Raw genomic sequence first — 26,831 nt, forward strand, 5'->3', positions numbered from 1 at the left:
AATGAAATGAATGAATGAATGAATGAATGAATGAATGAATGAATGTCTGCCGTCTGCCTTTATATCCATAGAGATGATCTTTAAAGATATGGGTTCAGTGTGCTCCTTGAACCTCTTTCAGAGCATAGTTTGTTGGGTGACTATCTTGCATTTTGTCTTTATTGCTTACTATATGATTGGCACCAGAAATCCTCATCCTGCCTGAGAAGAAGCTAGCTGAGGGGTCACTAGTGATCCCTGGATTGTCTCCCTGTCTCTGAGTAACAATGTAGATTCCCGGTACTGCTATATGTTTGAAGTTGGCATCAGTCTGTAGAGCTTGGCAGAATTTTGTTTGTGTGTTTTTTTTGCCAGAGACTGGAATAACTCCCAACAGTGGCCCCATTCAGTATGCCACTGTGTCCCGTGCAACAGGACGTCCAGTCAGCCTTAATTTGTCTCGTTCCAAAAGCATCAGCAATAGCAACCCTGACCTGACCACCACACCAAATTCCCCAGATGAGGAGGTGCAGAAGATCATAAGTAGTAAGGTAAGCGTGGCTGGAGACGAGGGGAGGAGGGAATACATTGCAACGCAGGGGGATGCATTGTCAGGGGATTTGTGTCTCCACCCCAAAAGGTCCCATGCTCCACTGCTCTGTGCCACATTATGCCAGTCATATGGGGAGAGTGAATTTTTTATTTTATGCTGTACCTCTTTTTTCCAGATGTTTAATAGTGTTAATAATTTAATAAAGGTGCAGCAGGCGGACCATAGCACGTCCAGATGTTTTTACACTATGTTTAAATGGCAACATTAGTGTTCTCATTAAAACTAGAGAATCCACTCCAGCAGCATGACTTAGCTAAGCTACATGTTACGTGAAAGAGAGATCGCACCTCCGTGGGGGAGGGGGCAGGGGAAGAAGCAGTGACATGCATTGGTCTGAGCATTTGTGCAGCTGAGACTGGGTTCAGAAAAAGCCCTGTGTCAACACATGTGTGGCTTTTTTGATTGTGTGATTGATGCCAGGAAGAAGACAGTGAGTTGTAGTTCACCCCAAATATCTGCCTCATAAGACTAGAAAACTCTGTTGTTACAGAGTACAGTCAGCAAGACCATTTGACAAAGTCACCATGTGAGTGTCCAAGATTGTTTCAGGGACTTCAGAAAGCTTCCTGCTTATGTTGTTGTGCACGTATGATGGAAGTCCATACCATTTTGTGTCTGCTACAAGTGAACCATTTGTTTGAGCCAGACTCTGTCCAGTGCGTGTAACATGGCAAGAATTGGAAGCGAGATAAGCCTCTTAGATTAAAATGGTGCCCGCCTTCTGCTTCTCCCGGGCTACATATGTGAGCTAAAGAAACAGGAAAGGGATAAAACACATGACATGTAATTTATTACTGACATAAAAAAGAGTTTTCACAACATCATGATAACAAATGCTTTCTGGGTGAACCTGAGAAAATACAGTATGTAAACCGTAACTGATAGCTAGAAAATCAAGATAAAACCAGCAAGAAAAATGAAAACACTGCATCACATGAAGCTGTAGAGAAAGCGAGTGAAAAGTGAGGTTACTGCTTACATATTCACCCAGTACAAATTTACACCAGCTTCCCCCAATCCTGGTTTGGAGTTTGGTTTTTTTTTTCCGCCAGCTTCAGACTTTCATTTTTTCCTTAGGAGTGATTACTTTAGGCATAGCCAGGACCGTAAACTAGTCCATACAATTGGAACCAGTGGTTGTTCTGAAGTAATTGCTTCAGGCCTGGACTTTGCTACAGCGGTGACTTGGGGAGCTGTTGTCCCCAGTAAACTTCAAATATGCCTTTGTCTGGGCATTACCCCAGCATTCCCACCACCATCACCACCAAGAGGACCTGGGCTAGAATAGAGTACGTCTGCAAAGTACTTCTGCAGTATTTTCCAAGATATAAATCAGTGTCACAAAGTGTCCGGAAAGGTGAGTGCTCCCTGCTGCTTTCTCCACTGTTGTTAATCACTTCCTTTGCTCGTTGTCCTTTCTGCTGGATGCTGGTGCTGCATTCTGAGACCTGAATATCTGCTTCCCGAATCCCGAGTACTTTGTGGTTGTGAAGAACCTGGACCGAAAGCTCCCTGATGGTCTGTGCACCTTCCTTTCAGTTACTAAGAAATGCAAATTGAACTCCAAGGTTCTGGTACTAAGGTTCGTTATCCTCTGCTTTGCAGTTACCAGCTGCCTTTAGCATAGCCTTTTCTGGAGTGGCCCCACTTTCTTCTTCAGCAGCAGCAACAGTTGTGGGTTTTCTGAAGCAGTTTGGGTTCTTTTGCTCTAATCTGTGACTCTGTTGCGATTGATTTATTTACTTCCATAATCTTCTTTTGCATATTGCCTAGGGGATCGACCGCTCTCACTCCTGGGTCAATTCAGCTTATGCCCCTGGAGGCCCCAAATCTGTGCTTCGCAGGAATCATCCGAACTCCAGCACGGATCTGAAGCAGGTGCTTTTCGTCTCCTAACCTTGGGCTTGGAGTTTTCCCTTGCCTCCTTTCTTGACTTGCTTGCTAGTTAGAGGACAGCTGCCGTAGCAGCCAGCGGAAGGTGAAAGAAGGATGCTTTCCAGAAGCCTAGGGTGGGTGGCTCTTCAACACAACAGCCAGCACCAAGGGCAGTTTAATGCTTTGCCCACTTTTCCTTTGCCATTTTGGAGGGGAGGAAGTTTTCAGTCTGGAGAACAGGAGGTGTGCCTTCAAGAAAAGAGCCCCAGTAGCTTGAGGTGGCATGAAATAGAGTCCTCTGTATGAGGTAAAGAGAACAGCCTAGATATTGGAAGCATTCAGGTTTGGCATTGTCGGGGAAAAGGTTTGTTTGCAAAAGTCTGTGCAAGGCCTTGTTTACTTTCCTCATGCAATTTGTGTTTGCTCTAGACTACGGTGTGGGAGATTCTCTGGGCCTAGTGTGGTGCAGTATGACCTGATCATCTAGACATAGTTAGGAGATCAGTCAGCCTTAGTCTCTTAACGGCCGCCTCCTAATCATGGCTGTGTTGTGGCTGCAGTTAGGTTCAGGTCATCTCTCTCAATCAGGTATGGTGAAGCTTTGGCACCTCTGATGTTTCCCATCAGCACCATCTGCCATGGCCAGTGTCAGGGGATTGTGGAAATGGTGGTCTCAAAATATCTGGAGGGATATGTTTCCCTTTCCAAACAGAGGTCACATAAAATGTCCTTACTTAGGCACATGTACTTATTGCTGTTCCACTCAAATGGGCCTCAGGTTGACCTACAAAGAAGATAAATACAGTGGTGCCTCGCTTAATGGCAATAATCCGTTCCAGGAAAATTGCTGTTAAGCGAAAACATTGTACAGCGGGAAAGAAAGCCCCATTGAAACGCATTGAAACCCCTTCAATGCATTCCAGTGGGGTCAAAACTCACCGTCCAGCAAAGATCCTCCATAGGGCAGCCATTTTCGCTGCCTGTCTTGCAAGGAATCCATCCCAGAAAATAGCAGGAAGCCATTTTGTTTACCCGGCCGCCATTTTGAAACCACCAATCAGCTGTTTTAAAATCGTCGTTTTGTGAAGAATCGGTTCCCGAAGCAGGGAACTGATCATCGCAAAGCAAAAAAAAACCATTTAGACCATCGTTTTGCGATCGCAAAAAGATTGTCGTAATGCGGGGCAATCATAAAGCAAGGCACGACTGTACTGATACTTGTAAAAATGTGAATTAATATAATTCATTGTTGCTGCTTCTGAGCAGCCTCTCAGTTGCTGAGACTTTAAAGAGTCTATCTTGGCTCCTCAGCAAGATGATCAGATGTAAGGGTCCACTGGCCATCTCATCAGCCTTAGGTCTGCCTTTCATATTAAGTCACAGTTGTAGCATTCTGTGGACTTTAGACCCATGCACTTGGCCGTGCTGTGGGTGGGAAGCAGAATTGGAGAAGGCGGCAGGCAGAACAATCTCTGAACGGGTTCATAGTCTTCTAGTCACTACAGTCATTAGGCTAGGGGAGCACAGCTGCTACCTAGAGGATGCACAACTCCCAAGCCCCAAAGAAAAGCAGATTGATGGGACTCAGGAGACCAAGGGGTCATCGGGGCAGCGGAGTGATGTAGAGACTGTGTGACTTGGCCTGGCATGGAAGGAAGTGAGACTTGAATTTGAGTATCCTCCCAGTGGTAAAGAGGTTGTTTGGAATGGCCTTAGGCCAGTCAACATCTCTCAGTCTAGCTGACATCACAGAGTGACTGCAAAATGTTGTTTAAAAAAAGATAACCTGTCTAGAGCACCTTGGAAAAAGGATGAGGTAGAAGCCTGATAGATAAATGAAACAATAATCCTGAAAATTATCAACAGCAATGGCAGCATAGAACCTGCATTTTCGGCCTGGCTGGAGGCTGGCACCGGATTTTCAAGGTTCTCTTTGCATCCAGACTCTACTCCCCTCCAGCATATTCATCTGTGGTGAGATCAGGAATGATCCTTACCTTGGGTGGCTTTTCCCTCCATTTGTACCATGGCTTGTTGACCAAGCCAAGGTTTTCTCTTCTGCCACTGCTCAGTTGAGATGATGGAACTGGCTCCCTGCCACCACCAGCAGCGTTTTTGGAGGTGTTGTAACTCTTGTAATCCTTAAAAGAAACTAAAGAAAAGTCAGCTGTTACTGTTATTATATGCAGCTTCTAAGTACGGGGTGCACTGATAGGTTTTCCTTTTGTATCACTCTGTTCGTTCATCAAAATGGTCTGAAGGAAGGTTGTTTAAGACCATTTTGATGAATGAACAGAGCAACACAAAAGGAAATACACATTGTGTGTGTGGCCACAGAATATATATACTGTGCTGAGCTGGACAGTCAATGCCTAAAGGCATCATATGAACTGCCCTGCTCTTCCCCAGATGTAAAACAAAAGCTTACCCTACTCACCCATGATGTATGGAACTTCTTGAACATGCTTCTCCTGTTGTATAGCACTGAGTCCTCTGCTTTCATTGATTTGCATGCCTTATGTATTTGGACATGGAATTATAGTGCTATGGATCTGTGACTCGAGTGTATGCCAAAGAGGAAAAAAAGAGTACTAAAGGGACATAAATGTTTAAAGATGCTTATTGTATATAAAATATTACAGAAATCCATACGATTCATATTAGTGCAATATTGGGTCAATACAATGGGTATATTGTACAATTAGTAAAATACAACTTTACCAATGCAGCAGACAAAATCCAGATAGTTAATACAGTGGGGTCTGGACTTGAGAACTTAATCCGTATTGGAAGGCGGTTCTCAAGTCAAAAAGTTTGCAGGTCAAATCTGCATTTCCCATAGGAATGCATTGAGAACCATTTGATCCGTATCTGCTCTTTTCCGTCCATAGAAACTAATGGGAAGCTGCTATTCCGCCTTCGACCACTAGAGGGGGATATTTTGTTTCTTTTTTTTCTTAGGTCAAGAAAGGTTCAGGGAAGGCAGGGAAAATACAGTCCAGGCAGTTCAGTACCAGGCAGTCTGAAGACTGTCTCCCAGTCCACTCTCTAAACGCTGGGAGGAGTGAGGAAGCAGACAGGCACCCTTTTCACTGGCCAACAGTTAACTGAAAGTTCAAATTTTGCACTTTCCCTGCCTCCCACGTGGGTTTTTTTCAGTTTGTAACTCAAATCTAAGTATGTAAGTCAAGTCAATATTTTCCTATGAGAGTGGTTCTTAAGTCAAAATGTTCTTAACTCGAGCCGTTCTTAAGTCAAGACCCCACTGTATTGACAAGACCTCCAGGTGCAATCCTGTTTTGGATCCTTCTTCAGGATAAAACTATATAAATGGCAGAAATTGTATTATTGGACAGATATCTGTTGCTCTAAAACATCCATGAAACAGACATTTTGATCATTACTCTTTGAGTATCTGCAGCTCCAATATGTTCTAAAAATAGTTTTGGCCTGGAAGGTTGTAATTTATTCAGTTTAAAATGTTGCACTATTATGAATTGTGTTTACGGCCGTAATACTTTATGGCTGGAAAAAAATACAGTGAAGGAACTTTCTAGTTGTACTGGAATTTACTGAGAAACTGAAAATGTGGCTAGTTGCTATGGTGTGCAGAAACATTGCAGTTACAAAACTATGGTTTGTGAAGTTGGCTTGTTTCGATAAACCATGGTCAAGACAAACTGTAGTTTGCGGTTCAGACATAATGCTGATTGTGGTTGATTAAAAAGAGAAGGCTCATTCACATAATGCTAAGCATTATTTCTGAAGCAGTTCTGTGTGTAACAGCATCCTTCTAGAGCAGGTGAGGAAGAAAATAAGATTTTGTTCAGCCTGAGCCCCTGAAAACATGCTGTTCATATCCAGGTGGGCCTCAACAAGAGGATCAGAGGGAATGAGGAACAAGCAACCTAGAATGGAGCAGCTCCCCATCCCTTCCAGGTCTCTGTCTCTAAATTCTGGGGAGTTTAGGATTGTTTCAGATGACTAATGGTGAAAAACCTATTGGCTGAAATTCTGTTACTTAATGTAGTATATTACAACCGAGGTAGGCCTGTTTGAATCAGTGGAACCTACGTAGGAGTTAACTCGCTAAATCCCACTGTTTCAGTGGGCCTACTTTAGTTCCAGCTTGCTACAAGAAGCAACAGGTTTTCAGCCAGTGTGTTAAGGAGCTGCACAACAGCAGTTGTGCAAACAATCGGAGACAGTTTACTGGCTATTGTATCCTCCATAGTTGTTTAGTTCTGCAGCAGGGTGTGTGCAGTTATGCAGTTGGGGACGTGACTTGCAGCTGACATATTGCAAAAACCACCCCATTATATCTGTGGTGTTTTGCAATAGGATTTCGGCCCGTAGGTGACAGGTGCTCCCCTTATGACACCGTTGACCACATGTATTTCCAGTGTGGTCGCTCTGCTGCCAAGGTGAGATTGTTGTGGCTCTCTTAGTTGATGTGTCGGAGGAGTCATCCCCAGCAGGGAATTCTGGAGCCTCTGGGCCAACCAGTCATGGGTCAATGGAGCAAGCATGATCTGTGTTTCTGGTATCCCTTGTTTTTTTCCTGCCTGGTTTGCTCTATGGACAAGCAGGCAGGACTCCTGCAGATGAGGAGGGACCTATTTTGTGTGGCTGGGATGAGAACTTTGCAAGGCGTGTTAGGCGAGAGTGGGCATGATTTCGTTAGGAAACTGAATGAGTGTCTCATGTAAAAAATAAAAGGGGAAGACAGGTGTTGTCATGAGTGTGTTTCCTAGTGGGGGAAGCCAGCTTTGGGAAGCCAGCTTTGCTGTCTGCAGTCCTTGGAGCCCCTTGAGATTATCAGCCTGGCAGCTCCCTTTTCGCTTCCTGGTGAAACACCATCTGCCTTTCAATTCTGAGCTTCCTCCTCTCAGGTAAGGAGGCCACGGCTATCTTTCTTCAACCATCACCTCACGCTTCTTCCATTTCTGAGAAATGCCTCTTCACCACCATCATCTTTTCTTCTTTTCTCTCTCGCTGCTCCTCCTCTCACAGGCTGCAGAGCGAGCATCTAATCGTATCTCCTCCTATCTTGAGGGCTCCACTTTTCCTCCGGCCACCCCGATGAGACCAACGACCAGAAAGGTAGAGAAGGGCTGGGAAGCACCTAAAAAAAAAAAGGGTTGCCTGAGAAGGCAGCCGTCAGCTGGGATCTGATGCACACCTGGGCGTTAATTGCATTGCATTTGGTGGGATTTACTTCCAGGTAGTTATTGTAGGGCCGGGTTGATGCGGACCAGAAGAAAGTGGCGCTTGATAATGGGAAATGATGAAAATGTTGTGTGCTGTGAATGTGTAACCTAAGTGTAGGTAGATCTAGAAGATGGCATGGCTCTGGCTAAGCCCTTTGTCTGGCATCCTTTATTTCCATGGTTGATTCCTGCCATCAAGAATTCCAGATGCTGCCAGCTGTGGGGACCAAATCACCTAGTGATAATTAAAAAGCCAGCTGTCTTTGTAAAAGCTGTTCCTCTTGGTGTCGTTCTTCTGTTTCTATTTTACACTCCTAACCTTTCGGCATTGTTTGCTATCTGTGATGTTCCTTGCTTTTCTTCCTTGCTCCTCCGGTTCTTCCATTCATAATGTGCAATTCATCTGCACTTTCCTGCTAAGCCACTACCCTCAACCAGGACTGGATTGAATTCAAAGTGTCTGACAGGAGTAGTCACATGGGCCAGAAGTGGACAACATCTGTGTATCTGGGGTTCTCTCACACACCCTTTTGGACTTCAAAGGGCTGTGTGCATTTCTTTTAATTTAGAAAGGCCCCTGGGGTCTCGGGTGGGGGCACCTTCTCCACCTTTTCACCCTGTTACTGAACTTATTTTAGGTACAGGGGTTGCATTTTTGTGAGGGCAAAAGACATAAAAAGGTTCGCGCTTACCCCCAAGAAATGTAGCAAATCCCTGCCCTCATAGAAGATGGAAGGACTCCTTTAAGGTCAAAACTAAAACTGAAGAGTTTCGGGGGGGGGGAGTGTACAGAGTTCCTACAGACCACATTTCCCCCCTAGCACATACAATATTAGGTAATTTGAGGTTGGAACTCTGGCTAGCTGAACTGGGTATGTGAAGGAAGATAGCTTCGGTCTTTGGACTGCTTTAGGAGATATACTGTGGCCCAAGTGCCCTTGTGGCTGTGTTTTATTGATGCTTCCGAGAAGACATCATAGGAGCGGGTTAATGTGGATCAGAACCTAGCGCTTACGTAGATGGAAAAAGCACTGATCCAGCCGAGAAGCTAAAACAGAAAGAAGTAGGTTAAGATTGTCCAGATTTGAATGTGGACTGTGCTCTAGAGCTAGACAATGATGTTCTAACAACTTAAAAAGGAAATGTGTGTAGAAAAACCCTGCTGTAACAACATAGATTTACGTACGTGTGCATGTATCCTCAGCCTCTGTTTATAGAAAGCCTAGAATAAATCCTGCCATTGTTTTTTTCAGTCTGTTTTTATTGCATGCTTTCATCTAGAACGGTGGTTCCCAGCCTTCGGTAACCTAGGTGTTCTTGGAGTGCAATTCCCAGAAATCTTGGCCAGCCTAACTGGTGGTGAAGGCTTCTGGGATTGGTAGTTCAAGAACACCTGGGTTACCCAAGGTTGAGAACCACTGAGCTAGAACATTTGGCTACCGGAGCTAATTAATACAGGCGCGAGAATGAGCTTAGAGAGATTATTTTGATGGCATTAGGTAGTTGTAGGATCAATGCAAATTGACTAGACATGAATGACTCAAAGAAAAATCTCTTTAGGATAATTTTGTACTGAAAACTGAGCCTGTATTACTAAATGTGACCCATTTTTGTCCACTGTTCCTTTGTCCTTTGTCTAGTTGCTAGTCTCTAGCAGCAGTTTCTGTGGAAAGCAGGGAGGCTGGTGAGTTGTACAATCAACTCAAAGTTGAGGAACTGGGAGTGTAGACTTGAGCTACTTTCTCCTTTCCTCTCTCACTCTGAATGTTGGGATGACTCCATCAGGTTGTGACTAGGGAACTGATCCTGCAAACATGGGGCTCAGTTTTTAGAAGGTGACATACCAAACCCTTCTCCTTCCATGACACTCTCTTGCTCTTTGGGCTTTCAGCTGCTCCACGAAGAACTGGCCCTGCAGTGGGTGGTGAGCACTAGCTCTGTGCGGGAGGCTGCATTGCACCAAGCCTGGTTCTTCTTCCAGCTGATGGTATGTTGCAAGCGTCTCTGAACAGACTGAATTGTCCATGTGGCCCCTTCTCTGGTTGCCTGCTTTTGTCTTGTCCAATCCAGATGGTGCTGTATAATTTCTGTTTTGTGACATCCGTTGCATCACAGCAAATAGAAAGTTAGAGAAAACTGGGCTGTCCCCAAAATTAGGCAGACAGGGCTTCCTGTTGTCACTTTTCTGCTAATCTTAATCGGCTTCTTTAAAAAGCACTAAAATTCCAAAATGTGAGAAGAATGAGTAAGTGATTGTGCAGAGTTCTGGGTTGGTGTTTTTATTCAGGTGTGTGCTTCTCCATGTTGGAAGGAAAAGGGAGTAGCTGCAGTGTAGGAAGAGGAATCTGACTGGTGGTACCTCCTGTTTATGATGATCCTTGACGTCAGAGTTCTTAGATTTAAAGTGAAATCTAGGTGACCAGTTTGCTCTCAGAGAGATTTCGTCCCTAATCCGGCAAAACCAAAAGTAAAATAAAGAAGACACAAATGTTGTGGCACCTTAAAGGCTAACTGCTATATTGCAGTGTGAGTTTTCATGGACGAGTCTACTTCCTCAGAGATTAGAGTGGGGCAATATTTATACATTTATATGTATGGTAGCCCCAAAACAAAGAGATTGTTTGTTTCCTGGGCACAAGTTGTTGATAGTGTGGCATTTCACACCTGACAATGACCTTTAAGGCCCCTGTTGATGATCAGATATTTAGTGGACCATGCTGTACCAGAAACCTTCTGATCAATATACGTACCTACTTGCATCTAGGTTCCATCTTGAAAACAGGACAAAATCCATTGTTTATAGCCAAGCCGTCAGGTACAATCGCATCTGCTCACACCCACAAGATTGAGATTCTAAACTCAAGGATCTACAAAATGCACTCCTCAGATTACAATACCCATCCAGTATGATAAAGGAACAAATTAACAGGGCAAGACAAGTACCCAGAAGCACCCTACTGCAGGCCAGGTCCAGAGGAGAAAATGACTGAAATCTGCTAGTGGTCACTTCCAATCCACAATTGAGACCATTCACACTCGTCGTAAGTGTTTTCCAACCCACCCTTGACAAGAATACTTCACTCTTCCAAGTGCTTAGCAGCAGACCTATTCTTGCTCTCAGACAAACCTTCAATCTCAAAAAAACTACTGACACACAATGGATTACATAACACTGATACCAAGATGGGAACTAAATCCTGCTGCAAACCCAGTTGCCAATTCTGCCCCAATATCTGTCTGTCTGTCTGTCTGTCTGTCTGTCTGTCTGTCTGTCTGTCTGTCTGTCTGTTTATTTATTTATTTATTTATTTATTTATTTATTTATTTATTTATTTATTTATTTATTTAATATGCCGCCCACTCTACCCAGAGGTCTCTGGGCGGCTACAATAATTAAAATTCAATACAATAAAAGTAAAATGATTAAAATACAATTAAAATTGCCATCATCAGGACCCACAGTTGATGTTATTTCAATTAAAAGCCTTCTGGAACAGGAAGGTTTTGACCTGGCGCCGAAATGTCATCAACGTCGGCGCCAGACGAATTTCAGTTGGAAGGGCGTTCCATAGTCTGGGGGCAGCTGCCGAAAAGGCCCTTTGTCTACAAGCCATCCCTCTTATCTCCTTGAGGGATGGCTCTTTCAAAAGGGACCCCTGGCTAGATCTTAACTGCCGGGTAGGCTCATATGGAAGGAGGTGGTCCTTAATATTAATATTCAATTAATATTCAATGTTTTCCTCCACCACTGTTATTTAATCTCTGCCCACCCACTCCCGAAATAAAGAGACGGACACAGGTGTTGAAGTTAACTAGGGCCACACTTTATTGCTTTTAACTTCTAATCACTCTCCTCCTGCAGAGGGGCCTGGATGTCATGTGGATCCCTGGGGCAAGCTCTAGGGATATCTCTTACCCCCTCTCCAATCCTAAGCAGGCGAGTCCCAAGCCCCTGGTCAGAGCTGTCCCCTGAACAGCTTGTACCTAGCTGGCTACAGACTGGGAAGAAAAACCTCCCAATCTGCTGTCCATCCAATTGTCTAGAACTAAGACATGCAGTGGATGGGACTATACCGCATTCATCCGTCATCCCAGCAAGTGAAATGCTGTGATGCTGGGTGCAGTAGAACCCCATGTGCTTTTTGGGAGCTCACTGAAACTCACCTTCTCTTCCACACTACCTGACAGTTTGGCCTATTTAAACGTGACTCAAACCTATAATAGCCCTCGGAATCCCATGGGTAAACAGTGTGGGATTGGCATATAAAAAGTGGGCGGATGTATTTTTGCCTATCAAGTGAGACGGACCCAAAATTCCTATCCAGCCCCGAAGCAACTACCTCAGCCACACTGGACCCAGGGTGGGCAGGTTAACTTAAAGTGTGTGAAGTATATATGGGAGAGAGCAGGTCTGGAAAGGACCTTGTGTTCTTCCCAAACATTTACTTACCTCTCCAGCCAACAACCTATTATGTTGTTTAGTCGTTAAGTCGTGTCCGACTCTTCGTGACCCCATGGACCAGAGCATGCCAGGCCCTCCTGTCTTCCACTGCCTCCCAGAGTTTGGTCAAATTCATGTTGGTAGCTTTGATGACACTGTCCAACCATCTTGTCCTCTGTCATCCCCTTCTTCTCTTGCCTTCACACTTTCCTAACATCAAGGTCTTCTCATGAGATGGCCAAAGTACTGGAGTTTGTCATCGCTTTCCTCCCAAGAAGCAAAATCCCAATTTTGAATTAATTAGTTGTTCCATATCCAGTTCTATCTGTTGCTTCCTGTCCCACATATAGATTTCTCAAGAGATAGATACTGTAAGGTGGTCAGGCACTCCCATTTCCTTAAGAACTTGCCATAGTTTGTTATGGTCCACACAGTTTTTGCGTAGTCAATGAAGTAGAAGTAGATGTTTTTCTGGAACTCTCTGGCTTTCTCCATAATCCAGCGCATGTTAGCAATTTGGTCTCTAGTTCCTCTGCCCCTTTGAAATCCAGCTTGTACTTCTGGGAGTTCTCAGTCCACATACTGCTGAAGCCTACCTTGGAGGATTTTGAGCATAACCTTGCTAACTTGTGAAATGAGTGCAATTGTACGGTAGTTGGAGCATTCTTTGCCACTGCCCTTCTTTGGGATTGGGATGTAGACTGATCTTTTCCAATCCTCTGGCCACTGCTGAGTTTTCCAAACTTGCTGGCATTTTGAGTGTAGCATCTTAACGGCATCATCCTTTAAGATTTTAAATAGTTCCACTGGAATGCCATCACCCCCACTGTCCTTGTTGTTAGCCAAGCTTTCTAAGGCCCACTTGACTTCACTCTCCAGGATATCTGGCTCAGGGTCAGCAACCACACTACAGTGGTGCCTCGACTTATGACCACAATCCATTCTAGAAGATGTGCATAACTCGAAATGGTCATAAGTCGAAGCACCATTTCCCATAAAACACATAGAAACCCCATTAATCCATTCCGGCTGGGAAAAAAATTACCAAAAAATAAATAAAGTAAAAATAAAACACTGGAAGCCCCATAGGAATGCAATGGGGCCAGAAAACACACCAAAACAAACAAACAAAAACCACAGCCAGCCCCAGCAAAACACCATGGAGCTGGAGGAAAAAACACAAAGCCCTCAAACACAGCCAGCCCCAGTGGAACGCGATGGGGCTGGGAAAAAAAAAACACAACCCCCCTCCCACATACACAGCCATCCTCAGCGGAACGCTATGGGGCGAGGAAAAAATATTCAAAAACAACCCCACACACAGCCAGTCCTAGCGGAATATGATGGGGCTGGGGGGAAAAAACCACAAAAACACCCCCCACATACACACAGCCAGCCCAGACGTGATGGGGCTGGGAAAAAAACCAAACCAAAACACAAAAAACATCACAGCACAGGAGAGAAGGCAGTAAAACTGGAAAAAATAAACCAGAACCAGTTTTGATCTCTTACCTGGTTGGTGTCTTTACTTGTATAAGGAGGGAAAGTGGTAAAAATGCAAAAAATAAACCAAAATTAATTTTCATCTCTTACCTTCTCAGTGTCTTTACCTGAATAAGGAAGGAAGGCAGTTAAAACGGAAAAAATAAACACAAATTGGTTTTGATGCATTACCTGGTCAATGTCTTCACCTGCATAAGGAGGGAAGGCAGTGAAAATGGAAAAACATAAACCAAAATTGATTTTGATCTCTTACCTGATTGGTGTCTTGACCTGTATAAGAATAAGGCAGTTAAAAAGGAATAAATAAACCAAAATTAGTTTTGATGTCTTACCTGGTTGGTGTTTTGGCCTGTATGAGAAGGGAAGGTTGTAAAAAATAAATCTAAATTGAGTTTTGATCCCTTATCTGGTCAGTGCCTAACTGTAAGATATGCTGTTTTACCTAGTTATGTGATATGTATTAACATTTATAAACCACTATCTCTTTAAATTTTGAGCAAGTAATTAACACTATGAATATGGAAATAAATACTGTACAAGAGAAATCAACCCAGAAAGAGAACTATTAAGCTGAACAAGTCAATAGATCCTGGCATATTAACACATTAAATGGGTAAATATGTCAGACATAATAATCTTTGTAACCCTTCAGACTGGGAAACGATATGTAAAGAGGTATGTTGTTCATTTCTGAAAACATAAAACTTCTTTTTTTCTAATTATAAAGCAAAGTGTGCTGCTTATATACTGCACCATAGCGCTTCAAGCACTCTCTGGGCGGTTTACAAGTTAGTTACGCAGTCTACACATTGCCCCCCCCCCAGCGATCTGGGTACTCATTTTACCGACCTTGGAAGGATAGAACGCTGAGTTAACCTTGAGCCAGCTACCTGGGATTGAACCTCAGATCATGAGCACAGTTTTAGCTGCAGTACAGCAGTTTAACCACTGCGCCACAAGGCTCTAATTATGGTTACTAAGGAAGGAGATTAGCCAAATACAATCTGATGAATACTAGGGATGAAATACACAGATTAATCATGCAGAGTGGGCAAATGTTTCATAAATGAAACATTTCTGTTTCATTTCCAACAACTACACCCACGGCTCCATCAGAAAGGGGGCACCCAGAAAAGAATCCCCACAAATGCTACTCTTTCGCATCCGTGTGGGAAGTATGTTATTGAAATCCAGCTCACATCTGGCTGCCCCCTAACAAACCCATTTATCTCCATTAAAAAGCAACAGCAACCTCTCAAAAGTACCACATCAACTGCCCTCTCAGACCTCACCACCTTAAACCTACACTACCCAGGTAATGCCTTAATGTAGTTTCCAGAGCTATAGAAAAAACAGGAAGCACATCTTCTACATCTCTACAAACTATGAAACTGAATGGCTGAGAAAGTCCATGGTTAATGAAAGGTAAATGTAAGTAATTTTGAAAAGCCAAGGTCTCTGTAACTCACTCTGCTCCCAATGGCTCTTGAGGCAGGAAAGCAGCAAGTGGGCAAAGACCATGTCCTCCACGGTATGCTAAGCCCTTCCTAGTGCATCTGGTGCAGTCAGAGTGCCCCCATGACATCTGCCTTTCTCTCATTTAAACGTCCACCCACTCCACTGTCTGAGAGAACCACAGGAGGTAGCCAAAGAAAACTTTTGTTTATTGATCTATAGGATGGCATCACATTATTCCCTCTTCCCCTGCCCTAGCTCATGATTAGTGGTAAGGTTAGTGACTAGAGCTGTGTAAAGTTATACTTCAGGTAAGAATTCTTAGGCTGTGCTTTCCAGGGATCCTAAACAATGTCACACACAACGTCAAGGGTACTTTTTCCTGTTCCATTGTACTTTTACAATGCTTTCTATACCATCTTTTGCAAAGAAACTTGCTTAATATAATATAAGCAGTGCTTGGCTTTTTTTATTTGCCTGGATACTCTGCACAAGGTCTGAAAGATGCCATTCTGTAGAAGAAAAATTAGAGGGCAAGAATCCAGAGAAAAATAGCTGAGATAAAATATATACATATGTTTAAAACTCATCTCAGTGGACTCAGTATAAGCCAGGGTTTCTTAGGCCATTATCAGATGTAAAATATTGCTTTGTATATGCTGCAATTCCCAGCTACATTTCCTTACTAATTAACCAGTGCCACCTCACAAGCCCCATAGGTGATTAGAGATATTCATCACCACATTGATCCTCTTTATTATCTATCCGTGTAGGCATCCTTCAGTCTCAAGAGACTATGGTATCGTGCTCTGTATGGAGGTCTTGGAACAGTGTCTTGTGTGGCTGAGAAGGCCAATTCGAGAGTGACAATCCCTTTCACACTGGAGACAAATCCAATCTGTCCCCTGTCCAGCTCCCTGGTTTTGCTTGTTTCGGGACTGCCTCTTTGCCTCGGTCTGCTGTACAAGTGTCGCTTCAAATTGGGAGAGGCCATGATGCACCGCCTGCCTCCAGGCTGAACGCTCAGACGTCAAGGTTTCCCATCTGTTGAGGTCCATTCCTAAGGCCTTCAGATCCCACTTGCAGATGTCCTTGTAACGCAGCTATGGTCTCCCTCGGGAGACCCATAGGTGATTAGAGATATTCATCACCACATTGATCCTCTTTATTATCTATAGCATGGGATTAATTTAGCCACCAATCACTGTCATTTACAGAACAGTGCTTCCTGTGAGCAGAACTGAATATCAACTGAGATCTTAAAGATTTGAAGTGCGGCACTACTAACATCTTATGTCCAGGAAACAAACAATGTCTTTAAATATTTGGCACATAGTCCCACTCTTATGTCTAAGGAAGTGGACTTTTCCATGAAAGCTCATATTAAAATATAGCAATTGATCTTTAAGTTGCCACATCTACTTTATTTTTAAAAAAAAAATTTAAACTTTTGTTTTTGCCCGATATGCTACCTCATCTACCTCTTCTAAAACTACATCCGTCACCACTCATGTTAGTAACGTAGGTACCATAGATTTTAGCTGGCAGAACTGATTGTCAGTTATACTGTACAGTGTTCCGGCAGACTGAGTTTGGTTGAGCTAATATTAAATGAAGATTTGTAACCAGCAGTCATACAGGTTGGCTCAGTTCCAGATGGGACGCCCCAGAGTGGATTTGCTAGGGTGCTCTTGCTAGTCGACAAGGGTCACTCCTTGCTGGTATGTTTCTTTCTTCTTGCAGGTGAAGAGTATGGCACACCATCTATTCCTGTGTGACAAGCTAGAAGCACCTCGCAAACAACGCTTCCCAGGCCGTTTTGTCGATGACATCTCAGCGCTGGTGTGCACCATTAGTGCTGAAATTGCGAGCCGTTGCCAGAAGGTTTGTGCTAAGGCTTCTCCTAGTGACCTCCTGCCTACCCCTTCTGCTCTTCATAATTTGCTTTGTGCCAGACTCTTCTAGCAAAGTAAAAGACTTAAGTCACATCTCTTGTTTTGGATCTGCATGATCCAGTAAGTGTATTGGACTAGGTCCACATTGTCTACTGAGCCTTGATCTAGAAGCCACTGTCAGAGATGGGAAAACATTTGTTTTCTTCACAGAAGCACAACCTGGATATTGTTACAAACAGTAACTCTTCTAATCAAAACATTGGTAGACCATGCAAATCGGAACTGTGAAGCTCAATTTTTCAGCACTGAACTCAACCATCTGAATTTGCCCTACAGGCAAATGGCTACTCAAAAAATGAAATTACAAGAAACATTAAACCAAGAAAACAACAGCAAACTGAAGAGGAAAAACAGCCACCCACAAATAATTTCTGCCATACACCAAAGGGGTCATGGACCACATGGGGAAACTTTTGAAAAAATACAACCTGCAAACAGTATTCAAGTCCACTGCAAAAATACAACAAATGTTATGATCAGCAAAGGACAAAAGGGACGCCCTAGCCACTGCAGGAGTATATCGGATATCTTGCAGTTGTGCCCAAGTATATATTGGCACCTCAAAACGCAACATCCACACCAGAATCAAAGAACATGAGAGACACTGCAGACTAAAACAACCGGAGAAATTGGCAGTAGCTGAACATGCCCTAAAACAAGCTGGATATGAAATTCTATTTCATAATACTGAAGTACTGGACAACACATGCAATCGTTATGTTAGACTGCACAGGGAAGCCATTGAAATCCACAAACACCAGCAGAGCTTCAACAAAAAAGTTTAAAACTCAACAAAGCCTGGCTCCCAGCACTGAAAAATACAGCCTGCAAAAGGTCAACGAATTCTACCCAGCCGCAAGGACCAGTGATCAGTGCACACAAAAGACCAGCTAACAACACCCATCAATCACTGTGACAGATAACATCTCCCTCTTATCACAACAATACACCCATGACAAAAAACTGGCTGATCACCACAATCATCCATCTCCTGAAAAGGACAAAAGCTGATCCCACAGCTATAATCAACTATCCAAATAAACTGCACCAGAGCACAGACAGAGTTCCTGTCCTCTGAAGATGCTGGCCAAAGAGACTGGCGAAATGTCAGAAAGAACAACCTTCAGAACACGGCCAAAGAGCCCCAAAAAAACCCACAACAACCATCAGTATATCTTCTCTTTTATCAAATCCAACAGGGGAACAAATTCAATCACATTCTGTCAAGTTTCTTCTGACCCTTCATAGGTTTTCTAGGTAGAAAAAGTTTCCTGTTCCCTTCTTCCGGGGGCACCCTGGGCCTGTGCAGCTTGCCCAAGACCACACAGGCTGGCACTTCTCCCAGGAGGCACATTGGGGAATCGAACTCTCAGTCCTTGGCTATGCAACCAGGAGTTTTGACTCACTAAGTTAGCCAGCGGGCATGATGTTACATAGGAATACAAATTATTTATTTTCCAGAGCTTGCTTTTAAGAACAGATTTATTTGTTTTCTAAGTTTACCATAACTTGGAATTTCCAAGGACACATGGAGGATCCTTTTGTCACCGTCTCACATTTGAGTCTTGTGCCTCTTTCCTAGGATGTGGAGCTGGTAGAACATCTCAACAGCAGCCTGGCCTTCTTTCTCAATGATCTGCTGTCCTTTATGGATCGTGGATTTGTCTTCAACCTTCTGCGCTCCTATTACAAGCAGGTAACTAGGGGAACCTTGGGACAGTTGGTGTGGGGCCAAAACTCTGGAGTCTTAATGAGGCTCTGGCTTCAAGAAAACTTCTTAGAGTATGGTTGAATGTGAAGCTTGGCAAGAGCACTCTGTTTAAAGGACAAGCCTTGAAATTTAAGGACACATACAGAGTCTCCTATCAGACAGCTTCCATTCTTCCCACTTAACTTTAGGAAAGTAAGAGACTTAAGAGACTTAGATGTGGGGAGAAAACAACATGAGTTCTTAGTGATTATAATATATTGGTTATGGCTACACATATATACATATATAAAAGGCAAGATACATTTGGCATAGTAACATTCAGAGGATTGACATAGAAGTAGGTGACCACCAGACTTACTGCTGAGTGGTAAGCTCTGTTCTGTCTCTGTTACATTTATACACAGAACAACCAATCACATTTCTCCATTACAGCTGGTCTTGTTAACAATCAAGCATTACATCAACTTGTTACATCTCCATGCTGTTAGTCATTACATTGCCCTTTACTTTACATTAGTGACTCTTCACTTCATTACGGTATTAAAATTTAACTCCCTGTTCACCAAAAGAACAAAATCCTGACGGTGACGCCATTTTCCCAGTATGACGATTGAAATTTTGAAAAAGGTTAGCCCAGAAAATTTAAGTTCAAGGATGTTGGTTTTAATTGCTCCATATTGTGGTGATACCTTTATATAGGACAACTAAAAAGTGTTCAGAGGCACATAAAAATACACACTTTCCTTCTTCTGGTGAGATTGAAGAAGGTTGATCTTAAGTCCTTCTTATACATATATATATATTGTTTGCACATGTGATGGACGAGAGCAAGTATATCTAGGGAAGACTGTGCTAGATCTTATCATTAAGGCAGAGAATGCAGAGAACAGAAATAAACAGTGGAGTATATGTCTACATGCAATAAAAGGACAAGCTACAAAGGTTCAGAGAAGCAGAAATGAAACATTCACATCCTGTAACAAAGCAAATTCTGTGAGACTGTTGGAAGTGATGGAACAGCAGTCTCCATGATCTTTGAAACACAAAAGAGGTGAATGGTCCCCAGCAGAGGAGCACAAAAAACAGAACGAAAATCCGATCATAGATGCAAACAAATGATTCCAGTTCAATCAGAAGATAGTGTACATGAATTAGTGATAGCTGTGCTGGCACAAAAAAATTAATGCAAACTCCATATTGAAGGGATCCCTTTCTGGGTCAACCACAAACCACACTGCTGGAAAGGGAAGCGTTCTCAAGTGCTTGTGTATTTTTTTAATTTTTGTTTTTTGTGCCACTGTACACAGACTGCTTGTACATTTTTGGTCGGCCTAGAAAAATATCACTTCAATATAGAGTTTGCAGTGTATATGGTTTAGGATACATTTTGTTTGGTAGCATTCATACTTGATTGGAATCCCCAAATTTGTGTTTGAATTTGTCGTTGCAAATTGGGTTTCTTCATTTATTTTAGAGGAAAGTTCTGAAAGCTCTTGTGGCTCCTTTCAGAGTTTGGGACTGTCCCGTAAGGAGGGCAACAGTGGTGTCCTTTATTCCATAGCGGTCCCTTTCTCATGCCCCTCTGAGCCTACAATCCCCACTCCTCCTTCCAGTCGGCAAGAGTGAGTTGCTTCCTATCTGTGGACTTTCTCCATTTAATGTCCATGGTTGGTGGCCACATTGACACATAGGCAGCCCCCAGGAGTCAAGAGGGCTGCCTTGGCATGTTTGGATGGACTAATTATGCATGACTGCTCTGACTCGGCCGTTCACACTACTCGTGTTTACTATCAGAGTGGTATTTGTTCTTTTTAAAATATTTGCATACTTCCTCTTTTAGCTTTAATATTATTTTTAAATGATGTTGGTTGCCTCTTGGGTTCTTTTGAGGAGAAGGACAGGGTAAAATACTTTAAATAAAGAAATAAATAAAATTTATACTCGTTGTTCTTAGCCTTAAATATTGTCTTCTAATGATGTAATCTGCCATTGTATAATCTTTGTTTTCAGCTTTAAATACTGCCTTTCAATGATGTAAGCTGCCTTGGGTCCTTTTTAAGGAGAAAAGTGGGGAAATAATACCGTGTTTCCCCGAAAATAAGACAGGGTCTTATTTTAATTTTTTGCTCCAAAAATGCATTAGGGCTTATTTCCAGGGGATATTTCATTTTTATTTTTTTTATATACAACCTACATTTATTCAAATATAGTCATGTCATCTGGTTGCTGCACAATGGTGGAGAGCAGGGTTTCACTTAACTGGGGCTTATTTTTGGGGTAGGGCTTATATTACGAGCATCCTGAAAAATCATAGTAGGGCTTATTTTCAGGTTAGGTCTCATTTTTGGGGAAACAGGATATTTTAAATGATAATGATAATAATAATTTTTCTGAGCCTTTTGCTACTCAGTTGTAATCAATGCTCTGATGTGGCATTGAAGAGGAAGATGGCAATTTAGGATGATTGCCACTTGAGCCGGAAGGGTGATGGTGATTGCTATGCTCAATCCAAGATAACTAGAGGGTCCCCCCTCTCTCCCCCAGATCAATAACCGACTGCTGACCACCCAGAACCCCAACGTCCTCATTGCTCTGAGGATGGACTTCATCCGTATCATCTGCAGCCACGAGCACTACGTTACCCTGAACCTCCCCTGCAGTGGCCTCTCCCCACCTGCTTCCCCGTCTCCGTCTGTCTCTTCAGCAACCTCCCAGGTAAGTGGGCCAGCCAAAGGGACCAGAGAAGAGAACGCTCCAGGGGTGGGTGGGCTCAGGCCAAGGGGCTCAAAATTACTCGCGAGAGGCTCCTGGAAGGCCCACACATACACACACACACACACACACTTCTTGTCCTGGCTGGTGCTGCAGACATTGCAGGTTGTTTATTGCATCCTTAGAGAACTCTCCTCTGTGAATCTGGTCTGTCCTACTGGGCACCTCAGTCACGTGGCTGGGCCGACATGGGAGACAAAATGGAAGACGGATGGCTTAAGGAAGGTTTAACCAGTTGTTTTAGGAAGAAATCGGAAGATGAGAAAGTTGGGTTCCTCTCACAGTGCTGGAAGGAGGCTCACATATGGGTTCAGGAACCTTGATGGACTTAGGTCCAGCCTTGTTAATGCATGAACACATGGAGTAACTTCAAGGTCCTGGTTGCAAAATGACTCACTCAGACACGATCAGCTTCTTCCAACACCCGATGTGTATTTACAGGATATTTACAAATATACAGAGCAACAGCATGACACCATGAATTCATCAGAAGAGCAGGAATACATCTTCTCTACACAGTCCACATATATACACTTATGCTTCTGGCTGTATCTAGTCAGTGCAGATGTTGCATCATCTTTGAGCCAGCCCTCCTGAGTCACTGTGACTCAGCATTTTGACACATCTGAACATCATGGCTGCTCATTAATACATTTGTTCTGCTCAGGCCTGTAAATTTTATACTCTGACAAGCCTTCAAGCTGAGGCTTCTTTCTCCCTGCAGTATTTCATAGCAGCTTGTGCCTTAATATTTTAAATAAAGGTGTCAACATTTATTATTTTAGCATTTATCAGCTGTAATTACTGTCATTATTGCCCACTTAAAAATCACTTTAAATATCATTTCTTTAGTGTGTTTTACTATTTAATTACTAAACTGGTGTGTTAATTTGTTCATTAATTTAGTGATATTTTCTGAACAGTTTCAACCCTTTAACCAGTTGATTCCCCCCGCCCCCATGGTTCAGGGTTTAAATGCATTGACAATAGTACTGTGTTGCAACTGATGTGGAAAGGGCTGCCGGGCTAACAAGAGGCCTGGGTGTTAGAGTTTGCACTCTTGATAGTAGGAACAGGACCTCGTGCTAGCAGGGAGAAGACTCAGTTCTGCTCCAGGTTTCTCGCAGGCCTTCACTTTTTCTAGGGTTCGGCTTTCTCCAGCCACACACAAGACCAACGAGTGGCCAGCATGTTCGAGCTCTCCGTGGCCTTTCGGCAGCAGCACTTCCTGGCAGGGCTGGTCCTGATGGAACTGGCACTCATCCTGGAGCCAGAGGCAGAGGGGTAGGTGTGCTCCTTTGGCTGGTTTGTGCCTGATGCTGTTTGCTGGTTTTTGTTGTTTATTACCTGCTCTTCAGCTGGAGCTCAGAGCAGCGTACAAGAATAAAATCATGGGAGAAAGTGAATATCAGCAAACCAAGCAAACCCAGAGGCAGAGATGAAATTTAGCTATGGAAAAAAAATTGTAATTAAAAGTTGAAGGGTAGGAGGAAGCGTTTTTTTGTTTGTTTGTTTGTTTGTTTTTTGTTTTTTTGTTGTTGTTGTTTTTTGGCCTGATGTTAAACAGAGAACAAAACTGGTGTAAGCTGAGACTTACTGAGAAGGGTACTCCCTTTGCAACTGGAAAGGCTCCCGTCTATAGTCACCGTCCATTTTTCTTGACATGATGTGAAGGAATCAAAGCAAGGACGGAAGGGTTGGGTAGGCAGTCCTTAGATACATGGCCTGAAGCTGTTTAGGGCTTTTCGGGTTAAAGCTAGAGTTTTGAATGGAGCCCAGGAATGGATTAGAATTCTGTATAGTTCTTCCAAAACTGGTGAGAAAATGTTCTGTATGTCCAGTCTCAGCTAATGCAAAATACGGTGAGCATTTGGATTGTGGTTCCCCAGCAGTGCTCCACGCAATGCATGCTAGTTGCTTTAACAAGGTGTCACGAATGCATGGCTCACTGTTTCATGGCACACCATCCGCAGCTGATGGATGATGCTTTGTGTCACTGAGCTGCTAAAGTTAGGGTTGGATGTAGTAACCTTCCCCACAGGTCACAATGGACCTGATCTATCAAGGGGAGGATAACTCTCTCCGGATGAGGCTGAACATTGTCTTGAGGTTAACTGTCCATCTTACCTTGACTGAGTTTCAGTTTAATGTCTGCTTCAGCAGAGCTGAGCCCTGGATTAATGGAAGAGCACAGCACCATTTCATAACTGTTTATTAATCCCAATCGATACCAATGCATCTGGGTTTGTGGAGAGAGGACATGCTGAGCCACTTCCTTACCCAGGAAATAGAGGCTGGAGTTTTCCCATCTCTTGAATAACTAGGGCAGCACAGTTCAGTGGTTAGGTCCACAGGGCCTTTGAAGTCACAGCCTTTCCTTTCTGACACTGCTCCTCTTCCCTCAGGGCTTTCTTCCTGCAAAAGAAAGCAATCAGCGCTTTGCACAACTTGTTGTGCAGCCATGACTCAGACAGCCGCTTTATGGACCGCGTTGTGCGGGCGCACGTGGCTCAGCTCTATTTGCCTCTGATTGGCATCGTCATGGATGCCCTCCCTCAGCTCTACGACTTCACAGGTGAGTCCAGATAGCATCGCTGGCAGAGAGATGGTCCTGTTGGGGAATAAAAGATGGAAGGGCCAATAGGTACAGGTTCCTAGTCAGTCCAAAAGATGACTGCTCCCCCCGAAAACTTAAGCCTGGGTCCTCTGTTCTTTTTCACATTTTAAGAGAGGAGCCTATTAACCAAAAGGTTTTGGTATTCTGGGCATCCATCCAGTTCTCTCAAATCGGGCGATTAAGGGCTACCTTCTCGATGGAGGGCATATCCAGATACCTAGGGTATGAACTTCAGCGGCTAAGGCTTGATTTACCAACCACTTTGATACAGTGTTCAAAAACACTGTGCTGTCTGTACCTAGTGAAGCCCTGTTGAGTTGGCTGTTTCAAAAGGTGCTTTGCATATATAGCTGTTTCAACTCCCCCACTGTGATGCCTCCCTTTGCAAGGCAAAACAGTGAAAGGTTTCTGCTTTACAGAGAACCACAGCCAGCGAGGGCGCCTGGCCTCTGTGATGGCCGAGGACGGAGATGGGGATGGCAGCACCATCAGCCCCTCGGTCGCCTTGGCCATTGCTGGCTCCCCCTTGCCCCACGCTCATCGGTCCACAGTCTTCCCAATGCCTTCAGTGGTGAGTGTTTTTTTGACTTTGTGGGAAGACGAGATTAAAGAGTTATAGGCTCATTGGGATTGGAAGTCTCTGTGTGTTAAGAGACAGACTTTTACCTCTCAAGGAGCTGGACCCGATGATCCATAGGGTCCTTTCCAGCTCTGCAGTTCTAAGAACACTAGAGAGCTTCCCCCATAGAGAACAAACAAGATCTATCAGGAACTTGTTGGAATTGCAGTGGAATAAACTCAGGAGTGTCTTCACAGAAAGGACTGCACGTGTTCAGGTTTGTAGCACACTTGTGAAAGTAGATTTGAAAGTTTCCAAAGAGGTCGCCATGTGAGCTTAATTTCAGCAAACTGGCAAAAAAAAGGACAAAATAGTGTGGCACCTTAAAAACTAGCAAATTTGAACAGAAAGGCTGAACATGCAACTGGTTAGTTGGCTCCCTTCACTTTTATCTTTTCAGCATTTCTCTTGCAGTCAAACCTGCCCAGCATACAGCTAATCACCCTGGCTATAGCCTGCAATTTTAAGTATTTACTCTCTTGATAGTCCCATTTCTGTGTTAACAGTGCATTGTCCCTTTGTCTGTGGTCTATCTCCTTACTTGGTCATGAGCCCTGTAGTGAAGGCTCATCCTATAAACACAAGTGGCATTTTATAAGTGTTCCATGGGCCTGTTTATGCTGAAGGGGCAGCAGTATTCTGTCCCATGGGGGGGGTTGTGTGTGTGTGTGTGTGTGTGTGTGTGTGTGTGTGTGTGTGTGTGTGTGTGTGTGTTGTGGTTTCTTTTTTCCTCATCAAATTACAGAAAGAAGCCAATTTAAAAAAGCAAACAAACATGTGGAGCACAGATGAGAACATCTCGTGCCAGCATCCACCTCACAGTCCAAAGAAACCATGATCAGATGTTGAGTATTTTGTGAGACGTTCAGAGGAGGAAGGAGAGCCTTCCTTGGGGGGGTTCGGGAGTGGCCAAAGAGGATGCATCTCAGAGGGATCCTGTCACAGTGATATCCTCTTAGGTGAGGTGGCCCCCATCCATGCTTGGTGAAAGCCTTGTCAGGGTAGACAAACAAACAAACGAAACCAATCCCAAGGTTCTGGAGGCCATTTATGTTGGGCAGGATCTATAGTGCCCTGGGTAGTGCTACTCCCACCCCTGCCTCTTGCAATCACTGTTACATCTGAAGTTGGTAGAGCCAGGGCCGTGTGGTCCTGCATCGCTTGAGAGCCTTGTCACGCCTGGGAGTGGGTGGGTGACTGTGTCCCATCAAGCATATGAGCTGCCCTGAGCTTGGTTTTTCTCTGGCTTGCAGCCTTCCCGCCAATACAACATGCTCTCCGCGGAGGCCAGTCGCAACCTTCTGGTGTGTCTCCTCTGGGTCCTGAAGAATGCAGATGAGTCTATGCTGCATCGCTGGCTGGCTGACCTCTCTGCCTTGCAAGTCAACCGGCTCCTTGACCTTCTCTACCTCTGTGTGTCCTGCTTTGAGTACAAGGTTAGACCTGTCTGGGCGTCCTAGTCTGCTGCTTTATCTCAGGGCCAGAGGCAGAACCCTAGGTTCCACACCTTCAGCAAAAGTCACTTCCTTTCCCATAGGCTAGTATGGAGAGCCAGAGCTCGCTGCTCAGCACTCTTGCGACAGAAGCTGGCACCTTGTGTTTAAAAAGTCCTTGTTTACTGGGGTGGGAAGACAAGGAGGACTGCAGGGATTATAAACCCCTACATGGGTCCAAGATTTTGAATAATGAAGTCCACAGACAGGTTGGAATTCATGCCGAAACATTTAGTTTACAATACTAGCTGAGTACATGTGAACCGTAAGAGGAAGAAAGTGAAGGAAAACACTGAAAAATTTACTATGTTAATACTGCTTTCCCCCCCGCTAGCTGCAGATCTCAAAACAGTGAGAAAAACCAGATGAAGCAGAGAAGTGTAGCATTAAAAAGAACGTTGAAGGTTGTTCCAGTCCAGCTCTCTGCCAATTTAGGAGATTCACACCAAAGCATTTCCTGCTGATGGCAGGAAGTCAACAGGTTAAAAAGCATTTCTAATGGTTCCCCATCCAGATGGATGGTAGATGAGCTGTGGAGGGGAACATGGCCTTTGGAGTCTTGAAATATCTCTTTTGTTCCAAGTGAGG

At 43.9% G+C, this 26,831-nt stretch overlaps 1 protein-coding gene across 7 annotated transcripts in view; it reads left to right on the plus strand.

Moving 5' to 3' along the window:
• The window catches only part of DOCK6 (dedicator of cytokinesis 6), a 117,324-nt gene that overhangs the window by 61,991 nt on the left and 28,502 nt on the right, over positions 1-26,831 (plus strand). For 4 of the 7 annotated variants that reach the window (XR_012084149.2, XM_072991604.2, XM_072991605.2 and 1 more), the window contains exons 22-32: positions 355-530; positions 2,366-2,470; positions 7,481-7,570; positions 9,569-9,664; positions 16,820-16,960; positions 18,614-18,727; positions 21,287-21,457; positions 22,659-22,798; positions 23,920-24,089; positions 24,551-24,702; positions 26,004-26,186. Coding sequence is in view for 6 of the 7 variants with exons in the window: in XM_072991604.2 (XP_072847705.2) it covers positions 355-530; positions 2,366-2,470; positions 7,481-7,570; positions 9,569-9,664; positions 16,820-16,960; positions 18,614-18,727; positions 21,287-21,457; positions 22,659-22,798; positions 23,920-24,089; positions 24,551-24,702; positions 26,004-26,186 (1,538 nt within the window). In the remaining variant the exon portion in view is untranslated. The remainder of the gene's footprint in view (positions 1-354; positions 531-2,365; positions 2,471-7,480; positions 7,571-9,568; positions 9,665-16,819; positions 16,961-18,613; positions 18,728-21,286; positions 21,458-22,658; positions 22,799-23,919; positions 24,090-24,550; positions 24,703-26,003; positions 26,187-26,831) is intronic. The other 3 variants (XM_072991608.2, XM_072991609.2, XM_072991607.2) reach the window with 2 other exon arrangements.

This window comes from Pogona vitticeps, chromosome 2, assembly GCF_051106095.1.
Source record: "Pogona vitticeps strain Pit_001003342236 chromosome 2, PviZW2.1, whole genome shotgun sequence".
In the NCBI taxonomy this organism is placed as follows: Eukaryota; Metazoa; Chordata; class Lepidosauria; order Squamata; family Agamidae; genus Pogona; species Pogona vitticeps.